Source organism: Engystomops pustulosus, chromosome 5 (assembly GCF_040894005.1).
Source record: "Engystomops pustulosus chromosome 5, aEngPut4.maternal, whole genome shotgun sequence".
NCBI lineage: Eukaryota > Metazoa > Chordata > Amphibia > Anura > Leptodactylidae > Engystomops > Engystomops pustulosus.
In genome coordinates this window covers 33,937,365-33,959,037 of record NC_092415.1, presented here as the reverse complement: position 1 = coordinate 33,959,037, position 21,673 = coordinate 33,937,365, and the positions used below count along the sequence as shown (strand labels likewise).

The window sequence follows — 21,673 nt, the reverse complement described above, 5'->3', positions numbered from 1 at the left end:
ATACAGGCAAAATCCCTACTTATTCCATCGGGTGACTGCCAGTGACGTGTCCTCGGAATGTAGTTGTCCTCTGTCTTCTTCTTTAGGTCCGGCATTACCACGTCTCCTCTTCCATCCATGTTTCATAACCTGTGGAGTTTACCACACAAACATCTTATGTTCTTCTTTGTCCTCTAGTTCTTGGTCTCCTAACAATGTTCTTGATCCCCTAACACTCTCCCTCAAATACTGTAATGGTACAAGAAAGTCCTCACGAAAGTTCTAATAAGACACAAGTATTAAACTCTTCTTAAGATTTAGTCAGTCCCTGACTTACGGCAATCTGAGTTCTGAATGACCCCTAGATTCGGGTCCTCGCCCACTCATACTTCTAGGGGTTACCATAACTCAGATAACTTGTACTGTGCTTCTGTGGCAAGAATAATAAGTTGTTAGTATTACATGGAAGTGCAACACCCCTGCAGATGCAAAGGGCTAGGTAGGTGTTTCTGAAAGTGTCCCTCTCCATGTCAGAAGGTGTAACATGAGAGACTTAGTAATTACAGCCAGAAGATACTGCCTGGAAAGGCAACAGTTAACTATGTGTAAGTAATTAACCAATGAGTTGGCTGTATTGTAAACTGGAGTGTGATTGGAGAGGCGCTACCACCTGGCCACAGGGAACACATGATCCAGTCTGCAGAGTCTTAACTGATCTGTCTAACCTCATGGTCTTTGCCTGTCAGGAGTCCATACCACATGGTCTAAGTGAAGAGAGAGTCAGTGTGTAGCACACCTTCAGTGCTGCCACAGAGTTAGGAGACTCTAACCAGAGCTGCAGCTTCCACAGTTTGGACACAGCTCATTCTCAACTAACCCAGTCTTCATCTACTACCAGGCTGGTGCATTTTTCCTGCGGATTCCATTCCATGACCACTCCAGTACCAGAATCTGCTATTGACCGTTTAGGCCTATTGCCTGCTACCTGTTCAATAAAGAACTGTGAGTTGATTTGCACAATGTTGCCTCCATCTGATCCCTGGATATGGCTGTCACAACAACGGGCTTCCCCATCCATTACCCAGGGACCTATCTTACAGACACTCAGGGGTTGCCCCAGGGAGAATCAGTACATCAGCCTCTCCCTCCATATTTCTTGCACACACCACCTGCTGGAGACCTGCCAAGTGCCAGGGTCCAGGGCTCCGAAGGGGGCCTGCTTAAATCTGTAGATAAGAATCCATGGGGGTAAGGGAGGGTGTTTCTACTAGGGGGAGGCTTTATATAAAATAACCATGAGGGGGCTGTTTAGTATGATAAACTAACAAATTATTTTAGGGAACAGGAGACTGTTTTAGTTTCTGAATTTTTAATGCTAGTTCACTGCAAAAGGGGCCCACTGAGGCTCTGTCGCCCAGGAGCCTACTGAAACCTGGAGCCGATCGTGCTCCCCACTCCATATAAGACAACTGAATCTGATGTGTTTTATCTCATCACTTAAAGGGCAGGAATAATTTTAATGATAGTAAAGAAAGGAAAAATTTCAGCTGATGCAAATAAAAAATGTCTTGTAAATTTATGTTTGTAGACAATAGGGGTCATTTACTAAGGGCCCGAATCACTTTTTTTCATTGGGTTTCCCAAATTTTTCAGATTTGCGCCAAATTGCCCCGGGTTTTTTTTGTGCACGCGATCCGATTGTGCCGCTTCAGCGCTGGTATGCATGCGGCTGAAATTGGGGGGCGTGGCCGTCGGAAAACCCGATGGATTCGGAAAAATCGCTGTTTTATAAAAAAAAAAAAAAGGGTCGCTTGACACGCACTTACCTGCACCAAGAAATAGAAAGTGAACTCCGGTGGACTTCAGCGCAGCAGCGACACCTAATGGACATCGGGCGCACGGACCTTAGTGAATCCCGGCTGGACCCGAATCAGCGTCGGATAACCTGTTGCTGGATCACGACTGCACCGGGTAAGTAAATCTGCCTCATTATTGTTTTCCTCTTGCCAGATATTCTATTATCTTCTACATTCTGAGGTTTCATCACTTGTGTTGCTAACAGTTAATAATGATTGATATTATGGGGAAACCCGATGCTGCTCACCTCTCTTATACAGAGCCACCCTTGTATAAAGGCATGCTGAACTTATAAATGTTCTAATCACGTATGTGCTAAGCACCAACAATATCATCTGCTTGAGTGACACATTTACTCCCATCATCTCAGCTGATTTGGTTACTGTCACAATTCCGATGGCCGTGCCTGAATGCGCTTGGCACAGTGATTCATCCTTGTGATCACATTAGCTTTTTATCTTCTACTCTTTCTAAATATGAGGAGGGATCATCATATCTTGAATGACATTCTGCGGGGCACGAGGGCTTGTTAGTCAACATAACACTGCCATTCCCTAGGGTCCATCTAACACATAGGGGAGGGGAAGAATAAACCCAGTCTCAGGGCTAAAGCAATCTATAAATGAGGGGAGAGAGCAAACACACTATCAGTGCTCGGACTTACAATATAGTGATGTCCCGAAGACACGACTGGGGATATGGTGCTTTGAATGGTGAGTACCACATATTATCGATATATTTGTATTACAGGCAGTCCCTGGGTTATGTACAAGATCGTTTTTTAAGATTTGCACTTAAAGGGGTTTTCCCACAAAAGAAAATTCTTGCATTTCAATCCCCTAGTGATGTTAACACAATAAAGATAATTTTAACCCTTTACTTTACAATTGTATTAATTTTTATTGCTGTTTTAGCTTCTATCACTCCCTCAGTGTAAGATCTTAGGGTGTGGGGGTGGGGACTCTCTAAGCAGGCACATTACTGTATTATCCATCTAGTTTTGTGGGGTGACAATGTGGTTACATTATTAGGGTACAGGTGCAAATACACTTTTATCTGGCTTCTGATACTATACTAACTCATAACTCACTGACATATAGAAAGAGATGAGACAGATCAGAGATACATGAGATTACACAGACAGAGGCTGACAGACTGTTACACTGTGAGCTCTGCTACATCTCACAGCTATGTGCCTGCCTCCTCCTTCCCCCCAGATAACTTATCTCCTTGTAGTTTGCAGTTTGTAGTCTCTCTCTCCTCACGATCTCCTGGCAGGATGTGATTATGTGTGAGCTCGGTGCAGGGGGAGGGGCTACAGGCTCAGATCAGAGAGAGACAGAAGTCTCATCTGCACAATCTCACACAGAAATCCAAGAGGCGGTCCGACCCCAAGTCAGAAGTTACAGGGTCGTGTCTAGGGGCAACTGAAATTGTGTACAGCAGGACTGAGAGACAGGTTGGATTATATCTGTGAAATGCTGTATATTTGTTAACAACAGTGAATTAGAGAATGTGTTATTTTGTTATCCTGAGAGCATATAAGAAACTTGTCTTCATGGGAATATCCCTTTAAGTTGAATTTGTATGTAACTCGGAACTGGTATATTTTACGATTGTAGCTCCTGACAAAATTTTTGTCTCAGTGACAATTGGATTTTCAAAATTGTGTGATGTCATGGGAACAAGGATTATCAAGCCTATTATTAGCCTGGGACTAAAGTAAAGGATCCAGAGAGTCTCACCAGGGGTCACAGTGGCCAGAGAGGTCTGTCTGTAATTAGTAGTTGTCTTGAAGTCGGGTGTCCTTAAGTAAGGGGCCCACTGTGTATGTAATTTGCTTATGTGACTATGTACGATATGTTTGCATTCTTTTGTATAATAATGATTATTGCCAGGTTGGTAAGACAATAGTTAAGCGTATCAATTTACTAAAGTTTATTTAATTTTGTATGGATTAGGTCCAGACTCATGGGCAGAATATTTCCCAAGTGCCAAAGGTCAGAAGCAATCCCCTATTGAGCTGCACACCCGGTACATTAAGCACGATGCCAGCCTGAAACCATGGACTGTTTCCTACCGCCCATCATCTTCCATGACTATCGTCAATGATGGCACTACTATCAGAGTGATGTTTGATGGGGCATCAGGTGATCTGTTACTGAATTTGAATCAATAAAAATATGAAGTGGTATAAAACTCTGTACCTATGGAGATATCACATCTATTTATATCTTAATGCTTCACTCTTTATCCTGGACATTGAAGGGGTTGCTCAGGAATAACATTTTATATATACAGTACGGCTTGGGGTTTATAAAAACAATAAAGAGCTTATACTCACCTCTCTCCGCACTCCTCTTCGGCTGTAGCGGTGCCGGTCACTCCTTCTGCAACGCCTGCAGTGGCTGTGGTCACCGTTGGCCTCTGTATACCAAGAGAGTGTGGTGAGTATATGCTCATTTTAATTTTTACAGCCCTGCCGCCATTATTTTTCAAATTCATGGACAACCCCTTCAAGGTGATGTGTCAAGACCTACATGGCTGACATCCATTGTAAAAAAATGTTTTGGACTCATAAGGTCACAGTGTTAATGACATTATGGTTTTTCAAAGGATTTAGGGGGTTGGGAAGTAAGTGTAGTTAAAATGTTGAACTCTTTATGAACCCATTTGACTAATTATCAAATGGGACTTTTCGAAAGTTTCAGACAACCTTCCCTACATCCATTCCAGTAGATATGTGGTACGTAAAATTGAATACCATCACAGGAGAGAAGTTTAAAAGTGAGGAAAAATGATCAAACTTTTCAAGGTGATTTTGAAAATTTGTCATGAATTATGGAAATAGAGATTTTATACCAGTAAGGCCCACTGTGCAGTTTGATTCATGAATTGTAGCGCTCATTTTTCATGAATCTGGTGCTCCCTGCACTGCTCCAACTACTTTTTTTTTGGCGCACGTTTAACATGGGACAAGTGACACACCGGAGCACCCATTTCAGTGACAAAACCTGTGTTGTGTGAAGAATAGTGCAGCCACGACACAAAAGGGTCATGTGCAACACATATGTGATGCGGACACTTCTTCAATACATGTGCAAGCAGTTTGCTCATTAAATAACGTTCAAAGTCCGTTAGAAAACTGGAGCAAGGTCCATAGTAACTGTGCCCCTCTGTGTGCTCACTGCACAGTGATCAGGTGCCATAGATAGATGGCTTTTATTGACATTGAGGCAATAGATTTTATAGAATACAAGCATTTGATCTATTACAACTTGAAGATTCTCTCACTCATGTCTCCAGGACTTCTCCTGAGCTGCACCAATTCTCTGGAATGTCCTTCCCCTGACTATCAGACAAATACCCAATAGCTTAATACCCAAAGTTTCAAACATGCTCTTAGGCAAACCTATAACATTCACTAACCTGCATGACATTTCAACTCTCACTGATTGGTCATGAACAGTGAAGTAAAGAGTTGAGATTGGTAAAGGTTGTAAGTTTCCATGTACAATGTTTATATCTTGTTTACATGGGATATGAAGAGAGAGAAGACAAAGGAAAGAAGAGGGATCAGAAGGAATTAATGCAGGGTATGAAGGATTGTTAAAGCTTTGTAGGTGCTACAGTACTCAGATCTGGGTAATGGGGGGATTACACTAGTAGAAATATTTTGGTCTGTATTTACATCAATGTGAGCCACTATTGGGAATGCCATCATGGTCTCTATCAATTTTGACGAGTAGAACAGCTGATCTTGTAGTGAAAAGATGAAGACTTTGTCAAAATCTGAACAGTAACTTATCTCCGGAATATTGTACTCTAAAAGGCCCCATGCTTTCACCTCTTACTTAAAAAAAAAATTAAAAAAGATATGGATTATCTAATTATCTATGTCAGGTAAATAGATAAACATCTAACCAAAGCTCTTGAGAACAATGGTGGGAATTTTAGTCTAATTTCCGGCAGTTTTCTACCCTGCGTGCCATTTTTTCCGAAAGTGGGCTTGTTTGGGTGAGGAGTGGTGGTGTGAACTCCCAGTGGCCATATTTACTATAGCCTTCACCAGAAAACCTGTGGTGACTATCAATGAAATGTCCACCAGGTCTGATTTGGTGAAGATATCATTCCGGCTTATGTGCTCACCACTGGAACCTAAGCGATTCTCTTTATAAATCCCCCCCATTGTCTTCTAAATTATTTTCTGAATCAGAAATAATAGAGATGATCTTACTTGGAAACTCTAGATGCACAACCAAATGTAGAGCAAATTATACTACATCAATTTAGTTAACCTTCACATGATTTTACTTTAATTTTGTCTTCTTTAGTGATTAAAGGTGGACCTATAACTGGGACCTACAGACTACGCCAAATACAGTTCCATTGGGGGTCTTCTGATGACCAAGGCTCTGAGCATGTTATAGATGGCCTGAGATATGCAGGAGAGGTACTGGAAATAGTATCTATTGGTTGCTCATTTGGTTACTAGTGTTGGAGTGATTTAGAATAATCATACAATGGGATTTTATATGCCCCATTTTATGGTTGGTGGGGGCTTGATATCATAGATCAGCGATGGCGAACCTTTTAGAGACCGAGTGCTCAAACTACCACCGAGACCGACTTATTCATCACAAAGTGCCAACACAGAAATCTAATAAGTGATTTATTCTCCAAGCTCTGTCACAGCTTTCATTCATATTAGCACACTGAGGACACCAATAAAGCAGAAAATAGGAAAAAGATTTGGATGATCATTGTACCTTCCCTTGTCAGGGCTGAAGCAGGAGCTACAATGATAATCTAGATCTGTCCACACCTTCTCCCTCCTCCAGTAATCCCAGGTAGAACTGTCACCTTTAAATAGCTCTGTGCACAGCAAGTCTGAGACTGCAGGAAGTTTCTTTTTTTTGGTGATGTCCTGGGTGCCCACAGAGAGGGCTCCGAGTGCCACCATTGGCACCCGTGCCATAGGTTCGCCACCACTGTCATAGATGCTGTGCAATGGAAATCTTTGAAGACTCTGCTACGGTGAACCAACCATCCAGCTTCTTAATCCTCTTCAGTGGTTGGTTCACCATAGCAGAGTCTTCAAAGATTTCCATTGCACAGCATCTATGATATCAAGCCCCCAATAACCTGCACCAATCAGAGAACCATAGCACAATGACGCCGTCTCACTTTAAGTGATGACACTGTATTATTAACCCTTTAACAACTGCCTTATAGTCATTTACCATTGTGGTGCTCCAAAAGAAATTTTTCCAACTATCCCATAATAGTGAAGGAAGGCATTGACTCTAACATTAGGTTGGGGAACACTCTTGGAAATAACCCTATTAAATGCTATGGTCATCTATAGGGATTAGGATCAGATTCGGTTTACTGGTAGTAAACATAGAACCTTTGTATGGAATGACAGCAAGCAGAGATCTAGAAAACAGTGAGGAATTGAAACAGAAAGTATTTTGGAAAATTGTATAAGTTTTTATAATGCAAACAATAACATTCATATGCTGAAATGGGAATATCCCTTTAACTCCCAATCCCATAGTGATGGTAACTAATATAATGCTGTGATCTATCAGTCTCTGAACACCTTCCTATGCGTCTCTGTTTACATCCATCTGTCTGCAGTTTCTCACAACTTTCTGGTCACCTATTGACCTGTCACATATTACCCCTCTACCAATAGCAGGAGGATTTTTTTTAGATTGTTTTTATTATTTTAAAATAGCAGGAGGATTTTGATTGGGTTATATCCCCAGGTCTGCTGTCCTTTAATGCGAGAAAAGTGTGCTAGCAAAACAGTGTCAGCCCTGTGGATGTATATATATATATACGACTATACATAACTATAATAATAATATTTCTTCCATACATTGAAACCTTTAAAAAAAACTATGCAACTTTTGTGCATTTTTGTGTTTTATTGTGCAAAAGAAGTAAAATGTATAAAATGTATTATTTTCCATGTATTGGTGTAATGTCACTCCTATTTTTATCATAGATACAATTTGTTCATTGGAACTCAAAGTATGACACTGTTACAGAAGCCCGGAAGAATCCTGATGGAGTGACTATACTATCTGTGTTCATCAAAGTAAGTAAAGTAAGATCTACGGGGTCAATATCATTGATTCTACTACTAATACTTGCTTAGATAATGCAACAATGCTGGACAGCAACAAAAATTATTAATTTATTTCAAGAAATATAAAATGTAGCTAAAAGTACAGTCCTATCCGAAAACAGAATATGTTAGAGGACAGAAGTTGATCTCTGTAGAGCAGAATTGCAAAATCCTGAAAGCACTTAGAGGAGAAACACACAGGCCCACATTTATTAAAGCCCTTGCCCCATTTTTCTGTCGGACTTTGCATGTTTTTTTCAGTGCAAACTGCTTGCACATGTATTTAAGAAGTGTCTGCTACACATTTGTGTTGCAGCTGCCCAATTCTGCACATAAAGGGGTGTTCCAGTGCACAGTCGGACCATGAACCACATTTACCATGCAGTGTCCCACAGAATTGTGTTGCACGCTCTATGTTAAAGGTGCACCAAAAAAAGTTATTGCACTCTGCCGGAGCAGTCGAGGTTGCATCAGATTCATTAAGGCTGTGCACCACAATTCCTGAATCTGGCACACAATGCACCCTATGCTGGCAAACTGTTACTCCACAGTGTTTTACAATGAGAGTTTTGAATATCCCATCCACACACAGTGATTGACAGTGATAGTCCTGATTACCCCCCCCCACACACAGTGATTGACAGTGATAGTCCTGATTACCCCCCCCCCACACACACAGCGATTGGCAGTGATAGTCCTGATTACCCCCCACACACACACACACACAGTGATTGGCAGTAATAGTCCTGATTACCCCCACCCACCCACCCACACACACACAGTGATTGCCAGTGCTTGTCCTGATTACGCCCCTCAACACCCAATGTTTTCTAGTCATAGTCCTGATTACCCCGACCACAAACACAGTGATTGGCAGTATAGTCCTGATTATTCCCCCCGCAACATTCAATGATTGGCAGTGAGAGTCCTCATTTCCCCGACCAAACACAGTGATTGGCAGTGATAGTCCTCATTACCCCGACCAAACACAGTGATTGACAGTGAGAGTCCTAATTACTCCACCCATACACAGTGATTGGCAGTGAGAGTCCTGATTACCCCACCCACACGCAGTGATTGGCAGTGAGAGTCCTGATTACTCAACCCACACACAGTGATTGGCAGTGAGAGTCCTGATTACTTAACCCACACACAGTGATTGGCAGTGAGAGTCCTGATTACTCAACCCACACACAGTAACATATATGTGATGTATATATGCTGTATATGTATATGGTGTGGATATACTGTATGTGTATATATATGCTGTACGTCTGTATATGGCACTGTATATGTGTGTATATGTAATGTGTATATGCTCTATATGTGTGTGTATGTGTGTAAGAGTATATAAATGTGCATGTATAAGTGAAAAACTGTATGTTTATGTATACAGGTATAGAAATGTGAGTGTAATATGTATATTTTTATGAAGGAAGGGGGCCCCATTCAGAAGTCTGATAAGGGCCCGGCCTCTCCTAGTTATGCCACTGAGTGTGTGTATACAGAAGGCTGGCAATCATTATTGATGGACACGTTATCAAAAATGTCACTGTCTCTCCTAAGATTCTTACTTTTATCACTGGTAACAAATAACAAACAATAAACTATTAATGTTAAATAATAAATCTGATTATAACTTTGAACAGATTGGCAAAGCAAAGCCACAACTGAAGCCAATATTAGAGGCGCTGGACTGCATCAAAGCAAAGGTGGGGGAAGAATAAAGTTTGAATTACAGGCTATGTATAGGCTGTTGCTTGATTTTTCCAGGTCCATTTGGCAAAATGTAACTTTGTACTATTTTGAAAACTAGACCACGTTTAGGCTTCTTCACCTGTTTTTGACTTGTGTAATGCGCATTGCTTGGACATATTTGATTTTACTACTATGAAGGATGTAAGCCGCCGTCACTGTTATGTTTGTCACATGAGAACTGATTAACCTTGTGCTGAGCCGATGAGCTGACTTGTTGACTCCAATATTTTGGCTAGATATCCACCTCTTGGTTTTGGATAGACAGTCTACATTTCATATTATTTCATTCAAATATAGTGGCCCTCACATGATGCAGTTGCAGGAATCATCCTTATAACAGCCTGTGCTATTGGGGAATGTGAGAATAGGTTGGAATTTGAATCATAAAATATGAAAAACATTGTTCCACCAGGAGGAGCGAAACACTAACAATGCGGTTATATAACAAGACTGCAGGTCTTTATTCTAAATAGCTGCAAGTCAAATTTATGCATGAGATAGGCAAGATGATTGTCTATAACATGATGATAGTCTCATATCTCAAAGCATATGGAGCCTAGAAGTCAAAACTTCAAAACATTGTTACCCTTTTGCTCATCTAACAACAACTTCTATAAAAGTAATGATGTCTAGTTGGGAGGCTTTTTAGCGAAGGCCGAACAGTATATGATCTTTAAATGGAGAGGTGTAAACTCTTTAATTATTTGCTTATTTATTACTTTGACCAGAACCGCTTAATCATTTTATTTTTGGCATTTAGGGAAGGAAAACTCATTTCACAGATTTTGACCCCTCGGTCCTGTTCCCTACATCCCACGATTACTGGACATACCAAGGCTCGTACACAACCCCCCCATGTGAGGAATGTGTAGACTGGCTGCTCTTAAGAGAACCAATTACAATCAGCACGGAACAGGTAATCGCCTTAGAATTTTCATCTATTAAACCTTTCAAAAATAGTCTAAAAACTAGAAATCCAATGAGAGCTGCCAGGCATTTTTTATGAATATTACTTATATATTAACTTCTGTTTGTAGATGGAGAAATTTCGGAGCCTTTTATCAACCATGGAGTGTGAAGTTCCAATACACTTGGTGGATAATTATCGTCCCACCCAGCCCCTGAATGGGAGAGAAGTTAGAGCATCATTCGACTAGAATTTTCTGCAGTAACAAGACTGCACATCATAGCACATCCTTAAAAATAATGTACCATTTGATACCTTGAGAATGCTGTAGCTACACTGAGGCAGAAACATATCTTGTTTAATCTCTGAGCCGAGTGGTTTTGATGAAAAAACAATTATAAAATTATGAGAATGAAGCTCTGTCGCTCCTTTCCGTCAGCGCTCAGCGCTTTTCCTCTCACATTAGCTATGCACTGCTCCAGAGAATGATGTAATCACTGTGTTATCCCTGAGAGGCAGAAGTAATCAATCGCTGCACCATCCCCCAGCTGCTGCATATGAGTCATGCAGCTCAGGTTGATTAGTCCTGTCTGGACTGTTCAGAAAGCTCAGTGTAATGTGTTTAATGTGTAATGGATTTAGCAATCCATGTTTTTCAAGGTCCCGAATGCTGTAATTTTTTTCAGCAAAAACACTCAGCACGGGGATTTTTAGTTCATAATGCATGAAATCAAATGGTAGATTTCCTTTAAATAAAGTTACTTATTGGTATTGTCATCCACAGGATATGTCAATGATTTATACAATCTCAATGGCTTATAATTTGATATATATGAGTTGTATGATGTTATATTTTTTATGGCAAGCATGATGTTGTAGATTCATATTTTCTTGGCATAAAAAGTGAAAAACTGGGCAATCCCTGAAGTGAACAATCCTTAAAGGGAACCTGCAATTAAAATTAACCCACTCAAAATAAATACTTTATTAAAAACGATGATTAAAAAGCTTTCCTGTTATCCTTAAATGGTTCCATTCCATGGATGCAATGTTGAAAAAACAACCTGTGTTGAGTCCAATCACAGTAAGTCCTGCATATTTATGGCTGCCTGCACTGCCTCCCTGTTCATGATTGACAGGTCTCACTGCTACTACCATGCTGCTTATATGGAACTGGTACTTAGTGACGATCTGCCACTATTCAACTTGAGAAATATACTGTATGTTTACTTATTGTCAGGGGTAGGAAATTCTACTTAATGCCTTGCTGGAACCTTGAGAAAGAGAGAGAGAGCTAGACATGTGACTTGCTGAAGAGAATTCCCAAGGTGGGGAGGTCAGGTGAGAAACTGTGGCTTTGTGCTACATCATTAACCACTCCATCAGGAAGGGAGAGGTTTTGGGAAACACTGCCTGTGTGAAGAAAAATCAACTTTACTCCTCACCCTTACCTCTGGAATTCTCTGCAGCCACGTTAGCAATGTCGGCCTCAGTGAGGAGGGTGGGGAAACCTGGCTGTATACTTCAGCTCCCACCTCAGTGGCTCTAATCCATGGATAGAGGCATCAGTGAAACTTTTAAGACATCTAGAAGGTACTGTGTGCTTTGTGTGTACATGTGTGGGGGTCACTGCTGACAGGTTCTCTTTAAACAGAAATAATGTAATAAACTCAGTAAGCTCCATGTAGGCATCGGAGCAATGGACCTTGTTGATCTCACCAGTGTTTCTAGACTAAGACATTTTCATTAACTATTCAGTCAGTTGCCTTTTAGCATTTCAATTTATAGATGTAAGTGTAGTCATAAGGGTGAGCTACATCTGCAGCTATAACTGCAGTTTACCTAAAGCCATGTACAACACTTGTTTTTAATTCAACTATAGGGACCCTCAGCAATTACCATAGAGACCCTAAGCAACAGGGAGACCACAAATACCATCGACTTCTTCATGTAAATGGAGAACCGGTGCACATTCACATTTATTGGACTGTGTTTAGCACTGGGATCAGATATTTCAGGGCTCCATGCAAGCAAATATTGTTCCTCCACTTCCCCCCATACCTAACATTTGAAATGATGATCATTGTCTTGCAATTTAGAAGGTTAATCCATAACTACAGTATTTATCAGAGACAACTAAAAACCATAAAAATATGAGCAGTACAGACGACCCTCTACTTAAGAACGATGAATACCAATAGCACTACCCACTTCTACTGTAAACAATCCTAATACCAGCCACAATATGAATACCAATATAAGTATATAGGATGAAAAAATGATCCATAAACTATAACACCAGTGTTATAAAAGTTATTCCAATCTTTATTAATACGCAAAATGGCAATCAAAGAACACTAGACATACAATAACATCCACAGAAACAGAAGTGTGGTGGTGGTCAATCGGTTAAATATATATATACATCCATTATGAGTATTCAAATAATCCAATTCAAAAGTGCACAAAATATATTATTGTTACTTTACCCACCCGGGCGTGGCATAGTAAACCACCACCACAGCACCCCGACGTACGTTTCGCTATCGCTTCCTCAAAGAGGTGTGACACCCATGGTGCGCGTGGTAGTGTGACTGAACACCAGAATATGAGTTGCATGATGCCTAGTGCAGCTGCGTGGTACACAAATGTGGCGCAAACACTTCTTTTTTTTTTGTCTCATACTGACACTTCTTAAATACATGGATAAGCAGTTTGCACTAAAAAGAGTCCAACAGAAAACTGGCGCACGGCCCCTGGTTTATTTTCCCCATTGAGTATGATTCTGTATTCATTAGTTGTCAACACACATAAATTACATAGTCAGTTTTACATGTAAAAAAACATCTAATATTATATGTCCTTCTTGTAGTGGGGTGTAGGGCAATACTCACAGGAAAGACACGGGAAGCAACCTTTCTGAGTTACAATCTCTGTAAACTGACATCAGTCTTGACCAATTCATCCTAGAAGTTATTCATACGTTTATAGGAAAACAATGGTGTTTTCTTAATTTCTTGAATATTTTTATAATAATTACCAATTGTTTTATTCAGTACTATGTTAGTGTTGCTAGAATAAAGTGCTAAAGCCACGGGTCACAGCCCTGGAGGACAATATCACTGGGAAACCATGATGGCGGCCCTGGGCTGCTTGTGCACTACACAATTATATACTTGACCATATGCACATGCCTAAGTAATGTAGTAGTAACCAAGTAGATGAGAGAGAATCTTCTCTTCAGCCCTTGGTTGGCTTGCACTTGTGTGTTGTTTTTTGAGGTAAAGAGCAAGATTCCTGAGGTGTGACCTGTCTAGATGCAGATATCCTTAGATTTGATGACACTGTGTGGCCAGTAGGTGTAGCCGCTTACATTTGTTCATCCATTGTTGTCTGCTCATGGCCGATGGTGAAGGAGAAGCTGCTTCAATCAGTCGGTCCATGGTCGGTAGGTGAAGGACCGTACTGAACCCATCATTGAATCTATCAACTGGAGTCAACAATCATCTCTGATGCAAGCAGTCTATGGAATAGAATGTAGAATATGGATCCCTGCTGTGACTGATGGAAGAATATGTCATCTGTCTGATAAATATAGACTTCTCTTAACCCTGCATTAAGACCCTCAGCTTTACACGAAACATATTCATTGAGGTTCACCATCAATGTCTGCAAAGATAATTCATTCCCAGTAACTTGGAGGACTCCAAGTTCTGTAAAGATACATTATACAACTCTCATCATGATTTTCACTGTCACCAGTTCTTCCCTGAACTAATATGATGCCAGGGTAACCCGATGGAGATTGAAAACAGATCAGATCAAGCAGTTAAAGGAAAAAATAATTTGTTAGAAGGATGTGTGTGATGATTGGAAATAGTTGAAAGTTGTTGCCACTCGCTTGTCCAAAACCTCCTGAAAAGTAACATTATTGTGATACCTAAAAAGTAGAGATGAGGGGACCCGGTGGTTGGGTTCGGTGTGTCCCCCTGGTCAATCATTGCCATAGCTAGCAATATGTAGGGGTCAGGAGGCTGAACCCGACCATCGGGTTATCATAACTCTACTAGCAAGCAATCTGCCAACTGTCATCTGCGTCCCATTTCTATGGGAAGGCACAGACCGCAAACACAGACAGTAAATTGACCTACCCTGAGTTTTTTACAGCCTCCACACAGATCCAGAAAGACATGTTCATGTGTATGAGTCCATTAAAACGAATGCGCGACAAACAAATATATATATAGATAACACACAAATAAAAGCAGCGTTTATGTGCATTAGGACTTACAGTGTGCTATCGCCGCTGAGGGATTACTTTGCTGCTAACAAACACGCCGAATGATTGAGAATTCAAGCTGCTCTATGGACATAACAGAATAAGAGGTTTCCTACCCTGCTGTGTCTGATGGAAGAATATGCGATCTGTCCGATAAATATAGACTCTAACAATCTCTTAATCCTGCATTAAGACCCTCAGCTTTACACAGAAGTTGTTTAAGTGATGTCACTTCCAAAACAATCTACTAGGACTTGCAGGAGAAGGCAATGATATAATGCTGTCCCCCTCTTCATGTGTACACACAGCACATTATCAAACAACCTTATTCAACACTTACAGTGGGTTGCACAAATATTCACACCCCTTGAATTTTGGTAGTAAATGGGGATTTTCCTCCTCATTCATTAGAATGTGCTGACCCGAGCCTGTCATGACATCTAGGGGAGCGACGATCTGTCAGCGGCGATCACGGGGATAACACTGCTAGCACCAATCGCAATATGCAGCAAAGACCTAACGGATATAGAGAGGACTCAGCCCGTGAGCCCTCTCCATGTACCAGCACCTGACACACGCCGTACTATCACGGCGCCCGTCGGTAAGGGGTTAAAAAATGCTTTTATATAAACCAATCCATTGTAGCTTTTGCTGTATGTTTAGGGTTGCTGTTCTTCTGGCCCCGTCTCTGGCTGCATTTCCTCCAGAATCGCCCTGTATTAGCTTTCATCCATCATCCGATTATACCAACAAAACCTTGGCACAAGCTTCTATCATGAAAGGAGGAAGAAGATGCAGAAAAGCGCATATTGCAACAAATGAAACAAAAAAACATTTTGTAGCAAAGGTTAGAAAAAATCTATTAAAACATAATCAAAACTATCCAAATTTGTTATCTGTGTGATTGTACCCAACAAATAATAATAATTTGGAGCACAAAGTGAAATATGTAAAAACAGAGAATGCAAATGTGTTAGTTTTTTGTCAATTTCAGTGCAATCAGAATTTTGTTCCCAGATGCCCAGTGCATGAGAAGGCATGTAAAATACTGGCGCTGGGAAGTACAAAAGACAAGCCCTTAGACAACTCTGTACATGGAAAGTTATGGATTTTTAAAGGAAGTGAGCAAAAAATGGAAACAAAATAAGGCATCAGTGGGAAGGGGTTAACTGTAGTTCAATTACTTCCAACAGGTAACAATACACAGTCCGCTGGGGTAGTTTCAGATTTGTGCCTAAATTATAAAAGGTGTCACCATGTGTTGTAGCTCTCCGGAAGGGATGGTAAGACATGGTGCACCCCAATGGGAAATAAGTCCAGAGAGTCAGGGTCTGCAGTGAACAGTTACCTCGTTTACTGAAGAAATTCAGGTGCAAAGAAATAAAAGCTAATCAAAGGGTTGGCTTCCTCAATCTCCTCCCTGGCAGAAGAAGGGTTAATGTTGAGGAAAGGCCTGTCCCTCTGTCCTTCTCTTTCTCATAAGGCTGAGACGCTGGTCACCCCAGAGTTTATGGCAGTATATCCCCATCTCAGCTTCTTCTTTTGGTACTCAGGTAGACTGGCAGTCTTCTTCTCCAAGATGTTTCCTGACTGAAAATCACTAAGAACTGGGATTATTCTCATTATATACTTTCTACCAGGGGAGAAGTGTTTACATTTCAGCATAACAACAGTGACAAACCATAAACTTCCATTAAGTTCTCATAATATTATATGACAGCAACTTACTAAAGTGTAAACAACTTTCCAGACAGCACCTGTCATTCTAAAGGTCAAACTGTCTGATTGTCCATTAACAAGTCTGTTTTTCTTCTGCAAAACAATCTGTACTATATCTGTGGAAAATTACTAACTCCTCTCTAGTTAGAGATATACAGTCAGAAATGTCTCTCAATGTTCATGAACCCTTTCTACTAGTCTATACAGATACAGCACTAAGAAACAGAATGTACATAACAAAGCACTATAGATTAATGCAAGTTAACCCTTGACATAAAATAAAGTAAGAAATACTGAGTTTGCATAGGATAAATATTACAATGTCCACAAAAGTCCTCTGTCACAGGGCAGTACATATACATGAGGTCCAAAATTAGAACCCAGCATTAGTGCATGAATCTCAATATAGATATATGCCATGACAGGCTTTGAATAGGTGGATAACCAAGATGAAATAAAGTCACTTTTGGTAAATTAGTCTTTTTTACATGTATCCTAGTCCTGCAGTAATTTCTCCATACTGGGAGAGACATCTGCAACATCCCCCACCGGGGCCTAGCCTTTTCTCGGGGGCCTGGAGTCAGCCGGGGCCCGCAGTACCTGAGTGGCTTGCGTTTGCGGCCTAGGCACGCTAGTGTCACGGTGCTTGGTATGGGGGAACCGGAGGGCTGTCCTACAGCCTGGCAGGTCTCCAGCAGGGTGGTGTTGGCAAGAAATTATGAGGGAGAGGCTGCTATAGCGGTTCTCCCTGGGGCAACCCTTTGGTGTCTAGAGTATAAGTCTCTGTGTAGTGGACAGGGTGCCTGTGATGATGGCAGCCGTAGTAGCAGGGACCAGACGGAGGCAGAGGTTGAACAAAAACAACTTACAGTTCTTTATTGGAACCAACAGGAACCGCAGCAACGTGCCTTTAACAGAGTAGCGGAGTGCTGAGATGCAGTTGGAGGGAGCCACAGGATGTAGAGCACCAGGCTGGATGCAGAGGGCAAGCTGGGTGGTAGCTGTGTCCTTGTAGGATGCTTCAGCTTGTCCTGGGTTGCTTCAGGTATCACCCTTGAAGGTAGGATGATACCCCTTTCCTCACTAAACTAGCTATTAGTTCCACTCTTTAGGCAGGGGCTAGGCTCTTCCTGCTCTGGTCTGGTATGCTAGCTGTACATAGTCTTTACTGGAGTAACTCCAGTCTGCTTCTGCAGACTCCTAGTCTGACTGCTCTCTACTAGTGTCCTGCAGACCCTCTGGTCTGACTGCAACTGAGCTCTAGAACATTCCTGGCCAGGGGTTTTGTTACTCCCACTGGTCAGATGCTGGCTACTCCTCCAATTACATCTCAGCTTACAATACATTAGGATAATACATGTGATTGGATGACACATCTTACATCACATAAAGCAATTAACTCCTGCCTTACCAGGCAGGATCTACCACTGCAATGTTCCCCTGTGTCCTATAAGGACTATGTAGTGTGATGTAGTGACATGCTGTGGGGCTGACTAGACCCTACACAGGCTGCAAGCTACAAGGTGGGACGTATTCACAACCACTCCTCTGCCTTGCATCGGCGAGAGTGTTGCACATCCTAGAGACTCTGACGTCGGCATGTCATCAGCAAAAAGTAGAAAGAAACTTTTTTCAGATTAAAGGGGTTATCCGGGTTTAAAAAAATTCTTATGGCCGGGCTGCGGTGGGCTATTTAAACACAATAAACATGTACTTACCTCCTCCGGTGTTGCCGATGTCCCGCGCCGCGGCCGGTCTTCTCATGAAATTGTATATTGTTATATTTAAAATACAGGTTGATTGGCACTATGCTGTTCTATTTCTATATTTTTGTATTGCTGCCTGTAGTGCCCTTCCGACCATCCATTCATTTTTGTAGTGTGATACTATTGTTTCAAGAATAGCGATGCACCTTTGTGTCCACCAGGGACTGTTTTTATGGGTAGTTTTTAAGTCTTGGTGATCATACATATCTGATTTTTGTGTGTCATTAATAAAATTTACTGATTGTGATCAAATTGTTGTCTATTGTTTCTTGATAGTTTTTATGGGGTCTGTACTGTATACAGGTATATATATTTGTCTTTTAGTTTCCTCCGGGGATTACAAGCCCTTAGTACTTAGGTAGAAAGTGCATTTCCTTTTACGCCTGATGGTCAAGAGGTTCTCATCCATCTTCTCCCCATGTCAGACAAATGATTCCTCCAGATGGCAATGGCGCCTTAATTGTCCGAGTCTAGATGATCCTGGCACCACCTCCACCTCCAAATGTCAGGAGTCTGCTCCTAACTGCTCCTAACTACATCCCCTGATGGTAATGGCCCCTTGTATGCCTCTAGATGATACAATCGCCGCCCCAGACTCCAGATGTTCGTTCTTTGTTACCAATATCCATCAGTTCCTTCCTGCTATAGTCTTTTCTATAATCTACCATTACCAAAAAGTAAAAAAAAAACAACAGATACTCACCTGTCCTCCTCCTGATCTTGATCCTGGTGGTTGTCCTCTCTGATCTTGACACACAGGGATCACCTAGAAATAAGTCTTATAATTAGCAGGCCGCAGTGGGGGGACGAGATGTTTTTTTTTTAGCTTTTTGTAGATTTCCTTTAAGTCCAGGAATAGCTGTAATAAAAAAAAAAAAAAAAGTTTCTTTTTATTTTTTTTAGAAACTGGTTACAGCAGTACCCCTAAGAAACCACCAGGGGTCGTAGAGCTATTTAATTAACTGTGCTGTAATGTAAGTTTTAGTTTACAATGGGATAGCCATTCCAAACAATATATCCGGCTTCTGTATACTGGTGCATGTAGCTTCACTGAGGAAAGGGAACATAGTAGAAATAAGTCTCATTCAGTAGTTCAGGGTTTTTTTTTCAATTTGCTGAATATGTCTGTATAAAATCCAATCCACGGAGGAATCCAATCTATGATTGATATTGTTTTGTGACCTCAAGGTCTGCTGCCGGGACAGTCCATATTAAAGAAAACCTTTGTACGTATTGCTGCAGTGTTGATTTACAATGATATATAAATAAATGAATTATTATTATTATGATTTTGACACAAGTACAGTCCCTACAAATGTCTTTCCCGGTAATACCTGTGGTATATGGGGAGTAGGCCTGATCACCCTTTATTTTCTAAGGAGTCCTGTGTATATATTCAAACTGTCAAATAGTCAAATTGATGACTCGGTGCACCACAAGGCACAGCTCACCCGTGTTGTATACAGTATATTTACTGATGTAGTCTGCTCCAATGAAGATCTTGACTTTTTTCCTTCGGAAAACCGGTGAAATGCCTATAAAGAGGTGCATGTGATAAGGTGCAGAGAGCCATACTAGACTTAAAGCCAATATTCCTACAGCTTTTCCTACTGCCATGCGACACCATGCATGGAAGATGCGACAATACCAACACCGCTGTGTGTATTTTGGTTTGGACAATAAACTAACTGTAAGCTGGATCCAACTGTCTTTGTGTGTCTCTTCTTTATCTTCAGCACAGTACCATTATCAACCAGGAGTGACCTAGGGGAAACCCCTCCCTTAGTGAATGGTTATTGCCCGCGCCCCATTGGGCCGCTGTGGATGGACTTCAACATCCCATGAAACTCTGGTTGATGTTTGTTCTGTTTTCTCTTCTTCCTCAAATTTTGATGGCCACATAAACATTCTATTATATATTATTACATTTTACAAGACTTGCAAGGGAAGAAAAAAACAGCTCCTGAGCGGCTTGTTGTAGTAAAATTTCTATTTCTTTATTCCTTATATCAAAAAACTTCTATCAGTGTCAAACAACAGGAACTGATGTGTGTGCAGACTTGTTACATTGGGACCACCAGGAAAACCATATTCTTGGAGCCCACCTTCACACCTTATAAGGAAAACTCTGGTTGCCTACAAATTCAGCTTTCATTTGGGCTTGTTGTTGTGTTGTACCCAGGGGGTCACTGGTACTGGTGGCTTAATCTGATTCTGATGAGCCGGACTGTTTTATTCCAAGTTCTTCTTATGTTACCATGGAGATTCTATTAGTTCCATAGTGAGTTGTAATGTACAGAAGTGTTGTGTTGATCTTTACTGAATAATTTTGGCTTCTTTATATAATTTACCAGCGTAAAATTTAACCCTTCCATCAGGCAGATGACAATTCAGCTACAATACCATATATAACCACTAGATGGTAGCATAGACTAAGAAATGAAATGGAATGAAATTTTGTTCAATCTGCTTAGTTAAACAGGAAGCCTACAGGAGTGGGTTTAGCTCGTAAAGACCATTCCAGCGAGTCATTACATTAATCTTCAAAGGAGAAACCTATGCCGACTCCCCACTACCAACCCAGGCGGGTGTGGATGAGGTCTATCCGGGCATCATACAACCAGTCACTGCGGATCATAGTCACCTGCGGCCCCTCCATGCTGTCAGCCCCAGTGTGGATGTTGCAGATGTTGTAGGCTGCTCCCAGATGATGGGTTGTCTTCCTCCAATTCTCTATCCTCTGTGTCTCTTCTCATTTTGGTTTTCTTGTGTTCTGTGAAGCTGTAGCCTTTTCCTTTTGTCATCTCCTCTCTTCTTACCCTCACCATGTCCACTATGATCTGCATACGTCATCTTTACTAATTTCCGCTGAGGTCTATCACTAAAGTTATCTGTCAATATGCAGCAAAGACTTACCGATTATGGAGCGTGCACGGCCCACGAGCCTTCTCCATGCACCGGGACCTGGCGAGCGCCGTACAGGGGTTAAATACCTGTGCAAGCAGTTTGTTCTAGAAAGAATGTGCAAAGTCCGACAGAAAACTGGTAAATGTGCCACACTGTTTAAACAATGGGACAAAGAAACTGAAATGTTGCCAGAGAAAGAGTAAATTAATAAATAAATAATAATAAAAAAAATATATATATAATGGTCCTAATTTTATAATTCATTTGCATAAGAGTTAAGGCCCAACATTGACGGGACTTTCAATGTAATGAATCGGGAGAAACAGAGGGATTCTGAAGGAATAGAGTCGCAATATCCGTAG

At 41.2% G+C, this 21,673-nt stretch overlaps 1 protein-coding gene across 1 annotated transcript; it reads left to right on the top strand.

Annotated features, from left to right (window-relative positions):
• Positions 1-2,412: 2,412 nt before the first annotated feature.
• On the top strand, positions 2,413-11,640 carry LOC140133975 (carbonic anhydrase 3-like). The gene is made up of 7 exons (XM_072154649.1): positions 2,413-2,549; positions 3,798-3,986; positions 6,171-6,289; positions 7,853-7,945; positions 9,625-9,687; positions 10,494-10,649; positions 10,771-11,640. Exons 1-7 carry the CDS (start codon positions 2,459-2,461, stop codon positions 10,888-10,890), a joined length of 831 nt encoding a protein of 276 aa, XP_072010750.1. The 5' UTR covers positions 2,413-2,458; the 3' UTR covers positions 10,891-11,640.
• The last annotated feature ends 10,033 nt before the right edge of the window (positions 11,641-21,673 follow it).

Coding starts and splice junctions, on each gene's coding strand:
- LOC140133975 (XM_072154649.1), top strand. CDS start 2,459: ATGAGGGGAGAGAGCAAACACACTATCAGTGCTCGGACTTACAATATA. Junction 3,987..6,170: donor GATGTTTGATGGGGCATCAG/GTGATCTGTTAC, acceptor TGTCTTCTTTAG/TGATTAAAGGTGGACCTATA. Junction 9,688..10,493: donor TGGACTGCATCAAAGCAAAG/GTGGGGGAAGAA, acceptor TTTGGCATTTAG/GGAAGGAAAACTCATTTCAC.